Below are 9,989 nucleotides of genomic sequence, written 5' to 3'. Positions count from 1 at the left end.
TGTCATGTCAGGGACTTCCCTGGCAGTCCAGTGGTTAGGATTCCGCACTCCCACTACAGGGGACATGGTTTTGATCCCTGGTCGGGGAACTAAGATCCCACGTGACCTGCACTGCGGGGGAAAAAAAAAAAAAGTGTCATGTCACCAAGCCCAAGATGGTGATTTTCTTTACACTAAATCTCAATGAGTGGAAGTGATTCCATGGTCCCATATTGATTCCTAGTGATCCAAGGTGGTGTGAGGAAGATGCAGTTCTGCCAATTGGTCACAAGGTGTCGCTGTCGGAAAAGAAAACACTGTTTCTCCCGGTTCAGGCTTCCAGTGATGTTCTTGCTGAATTCTCTTTTCTTATTTATTTATTTATTTATTTAATTTTTGGTTGCGCTGGATCTTTGTTGCTGCGCGCGGGCTTTCTCTAGTTGCGGCGAGTGGGGTCTACTCTTCGTTGCAGTGCGAGGGCTTCTCAGTGCGGTGGCTTCTCTTGTTGCGGAGCACAGGCTCTAGGCACGCAGGCTTCAGTAGCTGTGGCACGCGGGCTCAGTAGTTGTGGTGCACGGGCTTAGTTGCTCCGCGGTATGTGGGATCTTCCCAGACCAGGGCTCGAACCCGTGTCCCCTGCATTGGCAGGCGGATTCTTAACCACTGCGCCACTAGGGAAGTCCCCTCCTTTTCTTTTTTTTTTTTCAAATTTTTTTTTTTAATTTATTTTATTTATGGCTGTGTTGGGTCTTCGTTTCTCTGCGAGGGCTTTCTCCAGTTGTGGCAAGCGGGGGCCACTCTTCATCGCGGTGCGCGGGCCTCTCGCTATCGCGGCCTCTCTTGTTGCGGAGCACAGGCTCCAGACGCGCAGGCTCAGTAGTTGTGGCTCATGGGCTCTAGAGCGCAGGCTCAGCAATTGTGGCTCACGGGCCCAGCCGCTCCGCGGCATGTGGGATCTTCCCAGACCAGGGCTCGAACCCGTGTCCCCTGCATTGGCAGGCGGATTCTCAACCACTGCGCCACCAGGGAAGCCCCCCCTCCTTTTCTTGAAGATGTGAATTGTCTTAGCCAAAATTGTTAAGCCAAAATAGGATCATAGCATTTTCTCTTTCTCCTCCATGCATAAGGTAAAATTAAAATAAAAGGACTGTGGTAGATATTTCTAGTGCTCACCATTTTTTCCAGCTCTCTTCCTCTTCCTGACTACAGTCCCCAGGCAGGCTCTACAGGTGGGCAGGGCTGTGTGACTGTTCTGGCCAATGGGCTGCAACTAGAGGTGATGGGCGTCACTTCCTGGCTGATGTCTTTAAGAGCTAGCACGTGTTTCTTTGTGCTCTTTTCCAGCCACGGGGACTAAGGATGCTGTGGGTCCAGGTGCAGCAATGGGAGAACAGTCTCCGTCTGTCTAGATCTGCACTATCCAATAAGATAGCCACTAGCCACAGTTGCCATGAATTTGAATGTAAGTTTAAATAAAGTAAAATAAAAATTCAGTTCCTCAGTCACATCCACCTTTCAAGCTCTCGAAAGCACCATGTGGCATGTGCCCAGTGGCCATGGTGTTAGAGCAGATACAGAAAAATTTCATCCGCACAGAAAATTCTATTGGACATTGCTGCTCTAGGTCTCTGAATGGGTGCAGGGAGGACAGTTGCCCTGGAGAGGGCTTTGCATGTGTTGCATTAATCCATTGAGATTTGGGTTTGGTTTTGTGTATTTCCACCGACGCATAACCCAGCCTAGCCTGACCCACCAGATTTCTTGCTTAAACAAAGGACTTGGGAGTCTTATGTCATTTAAATTATCAAGTGGTGGCATAATGTGACTTGGCTAAACCAAATGGAGAGCTGGAGGTAACACCATGCAGACTCCAGTGGGGTTAAGGTCAAGCGCCATCGAGTCTTAGTAGCTCACTAGCCTCTCTCTGTGGTCTGTCTCCACCTACCTGGTTTAGATCTAAACCTCCAAAGAATTGTTTTACTAAGAGAACAGTCAGAATCATTAGAAGTGAAGACGTGTGGGGTCTTTGTTTCTTGTCGCTATTATTGATGGTTGTCATGGGAGTTTTCCCAGATGTCACTGGGTATGGGCCCATGGAGTACAGGCAGTCTCATGGGTCATCAGCATTTGTCTTCGGGGAGAAACAATTTCTGTCCTCGCAGAACAAGTGGCTCAAGGTTTGGGAGTTCATCGGGTTAGAATTGTACTGTATTTGAGACAAGTGTGGACTTCATGACCATCAAAAGCATTGAGTTCCTCAATTCTGAGGGAATCTAAAGGTCTTCATATGACCTTCTGCCAGGAAGGTTATAAAAAAAATCATTACTGTTGACCCAGATGTTCCACTCCTTTGTTTTGTGTTCAAACAAAAACTTGTACACGAACGTTCATAGAAGCACTATTCACAGTAGCCAAAAAGTAGAAACAACCTAAATACCCATCAACTGACGAAATGATAAACAAAATGTGGTCTATCCATTCAGTGGAATATTATTCAGCCATAAAAAGGAATGAAGTTCTGGGGCTTCCCTGGTGGCGCAGTGGTTGAGAGTCTGCCTGCTAATGCAGGAGACACGGGTTCGAGCCCTGGTCTGGGAGGATCCCACATGCCGCGGAGCGGCTGGGCCCGTGAGCCACGGCTGCTGAGCCTGCGCTTCTGGAGCCTGTGCCCCGCGACGGGAGGGGCCGCGATAGTGAAAGGCCCGCGCACCGCGATGAAGAGCGGTCCCCGCACCGCGATGAAGAGTGGCCCCCACTTGCCGCAACTGGAGAAAGCCCTCGCGCGAACCGGGGACCCAGCACAGCCAAAAATAAATAAATAAATAAATAAATAAATAAATAAATAAATAAATAAAATTTAAAAAAAAAAAAAAAAAAAAAAGCCATGTGTCATCGTATGGATCTAATTTAAAAAAAAAAAAAAAAAAAAAAAAAAAAAAAAAGGAATGAAGTTCTGATGCCAGCTACATCATCATGACATGGATGAACCTTGAAAACATTATGCCGAGTGAAAGAAGCCAGACACATAAGACCACATATTGTATGATTCCATTCATATGAAATCTCCAGAACAGGGAAATCTGTAGAAACGGAAAGTGGATTAGTGGTTGCTCGGGGCTGGGGATTGGAGGGGTGCTAAAGCATGCGGGGGTTTCTCTCTGAGGTGATGAAATGTTCTCAAGTTGACTGTGGTGATGGCTGCATGTATCTGTGAATACAGTAAAAAACATTGAATTGTATACTTTAAATGGGTGAATTGCATGGTATGTAATACCTTGGTAAAGCTATTTTTAAAGAAAAAAGTATTTCTGAGGCTGTGATTTTTTCTAATTTTCAGACATTTATCCTCTTATCTTTTGCCCAATGACTGGTCTCTTCCAGCTGTGGTTTCTTAGATGTCTCCAACTTAGAAACCTCCGAGATGGTACTTTTGCATCCAGGTGCTTCTTTGTAGCGTCTAGTGCATTTCCTCACCTCACCCAGGCCACCCAGCGGCCTGGCTCAGAGAGGGTGAATTGAGCCATAACCAAGCATGGTTCATTCGCTACAGTATTTTCCAGAGTCTTTGTAGGAGGACTGTTAGAGCCCCCAATCTGTCAGCCCACAATGAAGGTGAGAGCCGTCAAAACAAAAACAGCATCCTCCTGTTTGGGGCACCTTTTATAAATATTCTAGTGGATTTTATACAGACTAAATTTTGTTCATATGTCTTAATGATTTGAATCAAGTTTTCAGGATACGCAGATGCATGTAAGATACAATGGCCCTCAGTGAAAGGACTTCTGAAAGAACCTATTTTAAATTTTGAAATTTCAAAATACCTTTATTAATACCCGCCAGGACCTAACCCTTTACAACATGGATCCTAAAGGTAGTTTTTAAAACCTCAGGGACTCACGCACATCTTCAGGCCCCATCCCAACTGTAATCAGCTGGGATAATGTCAAGACGGAGTTCTTAAAAAGTGAATTAACTGTGGTTTGTACACAAGTGGCCAGTCACCCGTAACGCTTACAGTCTTGTCACATGAAATATTAGGAAGTGGGCCCGTGAGACTTCCAGGCACTTCCCAGCGTCCTCAACACCGGCAGAACAAGGCATCTTGAGACCCAGGCTCAGACCTGACCCCCGTTACTTCTGCCTCATTCCATTGGCCAAAGCAAGTCATGTGATCAAACCCAAAGTTAGGAGGTAGGAGGTACAGGCCACCTCTAGCGTGAGGACGGTAAAGGGGGTAAGGCAGACACGCGAGGAGGGGGTGAAATACAGGGCCCCAAACACAATCTATGACGCCACCCAGCACCTTTCTTCCAATCATTGCCAGCTTTCTCCTGAACACAGCAACCAGGGGCCCACTTCACACTGGAGGACTTACACCAGGGATGGTTACACGCAGCGCCAGGTGGCGTCCAGAGGCCACCTTAACCTTGGCTTTGGGGACCACTGAGAAGTTCAACCCTGAAGTTAGTTATAGCTGTGCACCTATCAGATCACTAGTTTCCTGGGCTGGAGAGCAGGGGGAGGCGGTGCCGGGGTAAAATGCAGCCACGTGGACACAGGCACAGTTTGTTAACCTCGTCAACATTTATTGAGCTGTGAACCGCTGCAATCACTGCTGAAATGTGAGACTCACTCATCCTGATGCCGCTCTCGGCTTCCGCTTGAAAAGGAAGCCTGGAGCAGGACCACCCCAAACACCAGAGGGTAGAAGGAAGACATGGGGGGGGTGCAGGGAGATGAGGGACGGGGGGGAAAGGAAGGAAGAAGCAGGACCAGCGTGCCAAGTTGGACTCCCGGGGACACACGCACACTCCCACACACACAGGCAAAGACCAGGGGCGTCCATCTCTACCCCAACCGGCAGCCGCGAGAACATCAGGGAAGGACCAGGCGTCCAAGAGACATTTCAGTCCTTCCTGTCATGAAGCGTCTGCCGAGAGGGGCTGGGCCAAGGTCACTGGACTGTGCAGAGAGAAGGGGTGGGGAGGGGGCTTCAGACTACAGGGAGAGAGGCCAGATTAAAGGGAGTCACTTCACTGACTTTAATCTCTAAGCTTTCGCTGTAATAAACTGTAACCATGAGTAAAACAGCTCTGCTGAGTTCTGAGTCCTTCAAGAGAATCGCTGAGCTTGACGGTGGTCTCGAGACTCCTGAAACTGCACTCAAAAACCATGCGAACAAGAATCATTCTTCCCCTCTCTCTTTTCTCTTACATAAATCCCATTTTTGCTTATTTTAGATGAAATCATCCATTGGTGGACTCCTCTGGAATCCAAGCAAACCTTGTGCTGATTTAAGCAAATGCCTTTGAGTTACTGGCAGTTTGGAGGTGGCAAATGGTGTGTTTATGCAAGGGATGCGCTCCGTTTGTCCTTAGGCGCTCAAACCCCACAAAGGTGGCACCCCACCTCCACCCCCTCCCTCCTACAGCAAGAGCCCACACATCGCCAGCTCATGCAGCTTTGGAATTGTGAAATTCTTGATTTTCTTTTTTTAATTTGGGGAGACTCACTTCTTTTCAGACCTGCACAGGAGGCAAGACATTCATATTTTTGTACTGCTTTAATTCAAATTTGCGGGTCCAAATTCCCACTGAAAGCAACCTCACTCTGCCCTAGTGAGGATAAGAAACGGAACTTGAGTTCAAAGCGTTTGAGAACCAGGTTCCTGGTGCAAAGCATGCTGGGGGCAGGTACCTGGGTCCACAGTATCCTGGCACAGGACACTCAGTGCTAGCACACCGTGGGGTGGGAACTGGCACTCAAGCTTAGAGGGGGGCAGAAAGTGCTTCCAGGCTCTCAAAAGCCAGGACCCAGAGCTTGGTTATGGACTAGGTTAGTATCCAGGGCCCAGTTCCAGGATAGGTTGGGTTTGGGGCTCATCTAGAACGTACAGGCTTGAAAATTGAAAAGCAGGCTCAGAAAGTGCGGAAAAGCAGTTCTATGATCCAGAGAACAACATGGAAATTGCTACTTGTTCTGGTACTGTGTTGGACACTAGTACTTGGGTTTGGAGTACATTAGGAACTAGGAGTCGTCAATTCTGTTGTCTAGGAGCTGGGTCCCCCTCACCTCTGCCTTCAGGGCCCATCAGGCCTGAGCCAAAACGGCTTTGATGGCGGCCACCAGCTTCAGAAACTTGCTCTCCGTGTCCACATAGCCATCACCTCCCTGGAGAAGGGAGGAAGAGGGGAGGGATGAGCTGGGACCAAGATGCCAACCCCAGTCCCAACACCCCACTAGCCCAAAATGGGGCAGAATGGACAGACAGACATACCTTCTTGGAGTGAACCAACTTCCCCGCTACCAACACTTCAAAGAAACCGGTGACCTGGGGCGTCCCCTCGCCGCACTGGGGAGAGGGAGAGGTGTTGGCAGGGCTGAGATGCCCTCTTGGGGACACCCGCAGCTTCCCAAGGAATGGAGAACGGGGGTGAAGGGTGGGGCTGACCCAAACCACCCCCGCTGCCATCCAAGGCTGAAGGACGGACACCCAGGGCTGAGGGACGGACGTGACCCATGTTTGACTCCTTCCCCATCCCCAAGACCCACGATGTCCAGGTGTCCAGGGAACTCATCTTCTAACTTCTTCTTAAGCTGAAGATACTGCAAAAGGGGGTGGGAGGTCACAACAGGGGTCCACAGGAGCCACGCCAGCTAGCCCCCCTTCCCCCATCTTCCAGGGGTGCCTCTTGGGACCATTCTGCTTACCTTGGACTTGTAGCCTCAAGCGCCACTGGTGGGACAGTGTCCAAGAGAGCGGGTCCCAGGAGAGAGAGGGAGACGGTGGGGATCCAGGGAGAGGCAGGAGAAGAGATGGAGGGAAGTGGGGTGGGGGGGGGGGCGGGCAGGAAGAGATGAAGAGGGACACAGATGACAAAACCAAGCAAAGCACAGACACCCTCAAGAGAGACGAGAGACACGCCCAAGTGTTGGGAAGCAGCACACAGATGGGGAGGCGGGGACACAGGAAGGAGAGAGCCACCCACGCGAGGAAAATTCGACACAGAGCAAGGGAGACAAGAGGTGAGCGGGGGTGCAGAAACAAGGGGCGACAAGGAGAGACCACAGCATGAGGCAGAGCAGAGGCGGAGACAATGGAGAGAACTGGGTTAGGATGACTGCTGAAATAACAGCCCCACCCCCGCCCGTCCAAGGGAAACCATTATTCCTGGATCCCCAAGGCCCTGCCAGGCCCGAGGATGAAATCTAAACGCCTCCCCAACCCCCCACGGGAGGCTATTTTGGAACTGGAGTCTGGTGCACAGGCCCCCCGGGCCTCAAAATTTCACTCCACCCCCTGCGTGACCAAGCGGGCAGAGACACCGCTAATGCTGTGACAGATCTGAGCCTTTCATAACCCGCTCTGGACATCTCACAGACATGACAGCCAGTGGACCCAGATTCGGGTAATCTGTGATCTGCAGCCTGAACCTCGAGCTACTGACCTGCCACTGCCCCACTCCCAGCTTCAGTTTCCTCACCTGTAAAATGGAGCTAGACACACACCCCCACTCAAGGGGTTTCCGAGAGAGGAAATTCACTTAACATGTATTTATTCAGCGCCTACAGGCCAGCATGCCTGTGCATGCCAGCACAGTCCTAGGTGCCAGGGCGATCAAGCGGTCTACAGGACAGAACACTGCCTGCCGACCTGGCACTTTTTCACTCTGAACGGGCCAATCAGATCAAATGTTTAACACCCAACACACAGCATTCCCTCCGCGGTAACGTTAAGATCACTCCCTCTACAGACAGGAAAAACGAGGCCAGAAAAAGACTAGGGTTAGTAGCGGAAGGCATCCACTGTATGCATTCAAGTCCTTGCCAAACGCACGCCGGAACCTTCTCGAACCTTCTCGACTCTGGCCGGCCCCACCCCACGATTGTTCCAGGTACTGGGGGAGGGGAAACCTAAGCGCTGACGGAACCTCCTCTCCCATTACAAACTGACCCCCACCTGCTCCTCACACTGAGCCCCGGAATCGGGGGGGGGGGGTTAAAACAACACACACGTGTCGCAGTTCTACCTTTTGTGACCTGAGACGCCTAGAATGTTACAAACTGGGGACCGGGGCGGGGGCGAGGGCAGAGAAATCAACGCCCTCTGTTTCCCTCCCCCACGGAATCCTTTTCCCAGTGGAAGGATCCCCATGGGTCCTGCCCCCGACGCCCCCAGCGCCCGGCTCCGCCAGGACAGGGCGGGGCCCGGGCGGGATTCGAAGAGGGGACCTCCGGCCCTCGTGCTCACCAATAGACGACTCGGACGGGAACACCCATGATTCCGGATCGGAGCATCCGCTACAGTCCTAACACCCGGTCCGCACCCCGGCGAGAAAATGCAGGGTAGGCGCCCCGAGGCGGAGCATGCGCAGAGAGGCCTGGTACTCGGCGTTCCACAGAGCGGACCAACGCCGGGGGGGGGTGGATGAGGGGAGAAAGACCCCACAGCGGGGACGAGGGGGGCCCTGCGGCCCACCACCACCCTGAGGGTCCGACGCAAATCTCCCTCCTCTCGCCCTGTGAGGCCAGGGAGCATGCCGGCAGAGGGGGTCCCGGGAGAAGCCTTTGCGCGCCCCCTCCCGGATCTCCCCCTCCGGGCTGGAATGGTATAGCTTCGTGGGGCGGGGATTCAGGGCCAACTGTTACTAGGAGGAAACGGAAGTGCGAGCGCAGGCGGTTGTTTTGCAGCGAGGACCTGGGGGGCGGGGGCGGGGGCGGGGAGGCCGAGAGGGCCGTGTCCGAAAGGATTTGGGGTACTCAGGGCAGCCCCTGAAGCTGGGGTTTCCAGTGAGTTCTCCAGGGCCCCTGCTGCCTTGTTAAAGCCTGGCATCCGCACCCGGGCGCCGCCTGATCAGCTTGGCACCCCCCCCCCCCCATTTTGCGCCTTCCAGCCCTCTCTGTGGCAAGGTGTTCATGGAAAGTGCTGGCAGCTGGAAGCTGGCAGCTGAGTTAAAGGCTTAGGGCGCGATTCATTTCTCTGAGCCTCAGTTTCCTCCTCCGGAAGATGGGCACAATCGCCTTCAGAGAATATTAACCCATCTAACAAATACGTACTGGGTACCCACCTGCAGTCATAGGTTCCGAAGATACAGCAGTGAAAAAATAGACAAAGTCCCTGCCCTTAGCTCTGCCCGAGGTCTTCCCACCGCAGCTTCTGTCTTTGATCCGCCGGTCCTCACCTGCTGTGACCCTGACATCTCGGGGCACTTGGCAGACATGGTTCAAGTTCCATCCCACCTCTTTTGCTGGCTGTGTGTCCTCGAGGTGATCTCAGTGGTCTTGGGACGATATAATGAGCCTGTGATGTAGAGCAGATAACATGTGGCTGGGCTAGTCAGTGTCCCATAAATAGAGGTCTTTTTCAGGCTTCCAGGGTCCTCAGAACAAAAACCCAAGCCTTTGGAGTTCCCTGGTGGCCTAGTGGTTAGGATTCCGGGCTTTCACTACTGTGGCCGGGGTTCAGTCCCTGGTGCGGGAACTTAGATCTCGCAAGCCGCCCGGCTTGGCCAAGAAAACAAGCAAAAGAACCCCAAGCCTTAGCATGCTCTGCCCGTGACTGGTCCCATTGTTCCCTTCTTGCCCCTCTCTTAGTGCCTTAGCCACGTGGAATTAGGGACCTCACCTGCCTCTGGGACTTTGCACATGCTGTTTCTACCCTCTCCTACTGCCTGACCCTGCTTATCCTCCAGAAATCAGCTCCAACGTATTGTAGGGAAAATTTTGTGTCGTGATAAATTATACCTTCTCCATATTACATCTGTATTAGTTTGCTAGGGCTGTCATCACAAAGTACCACAAACTGAGTGGCTTAAACCCCAGAAGTTTATTTCACAGTTCTAGAGGCCAGAAGGCAGAGATCAAGGTGTCAGCAGGGTTAGTTCCCTCTAACGTCTGTGAGAAAGAATTTGTTCCATGCTTCTCTCCTAGCTTCTGGTGTTTTGCTGGCAATCTTTGGTGTTCCTTGGCTTCTAAGTACATCACCCAATATCTGCCTTCAACTTCACATG

The 9,989-nt window shown here is 51.7% G+C and overlaps 1 protein-coding gene across 2 annotated transcripts; it reads right to left on the bottom strand.

Annotated features, from left to right (window-relative positions):
* Positions 1-4,543: 4,543 nt before the first annotated feature.
* Positions 4,544-8,388, bottom strand: SELENOW (selenoprotein W). 2 transcript variants are annotated; one of them, XM_057534200.1, is made up of 6 exons: positions 8,231-8,388; positions 6,691-6,715; positions 6,532-6,585; positions 6,257-6,331; positions 6,052-6,150; positions 4,544-4,977 (listed from the first exon to the last, which is right to left on the bottom strand). In XM_057534200.1, exons 1-5 carry the CDS (start codon positions 8,275-8,277, stop codon positions 6,070-6,072), a joined length of 282 nt encoding a protein of 93 aa, XP_057390183.1. In that variant the 5' UTR covers positions 8,278-8,388; the 3' UTR covers positions 4,544-4,977; positions 6,052-6,069. The 2 variants fall into 2 exon arrangements, with proteins under 2 accessions (XP_057390183.1, XP_028018882.1); XM_028163081.2 differs by having other exon boundaries at positions 4,544-4,941.
* Positions 8,389-9,989: the final 1,601 nt, after the last annotated feature.

This window comes from Balaenoptera acutorostrata, chromosome 19, assembly GCF_949987535.1.
Source record: "Balaenoptera acutorostrata chromosome 19, mBalAcu1.1, whole genome shotgun sequence".
Lineage (NCBI taxonomy): Eukaryota > Metazoa > Chordata > Mammalia > Artiodactyla > Balaenopteridae > Balaenoptera > Balaenoptera acutorostrata.
Note: the sequence above shows the minus strand (reverse complement) of the source record. Positions and strands in the feature narration are given on the sequence as shown.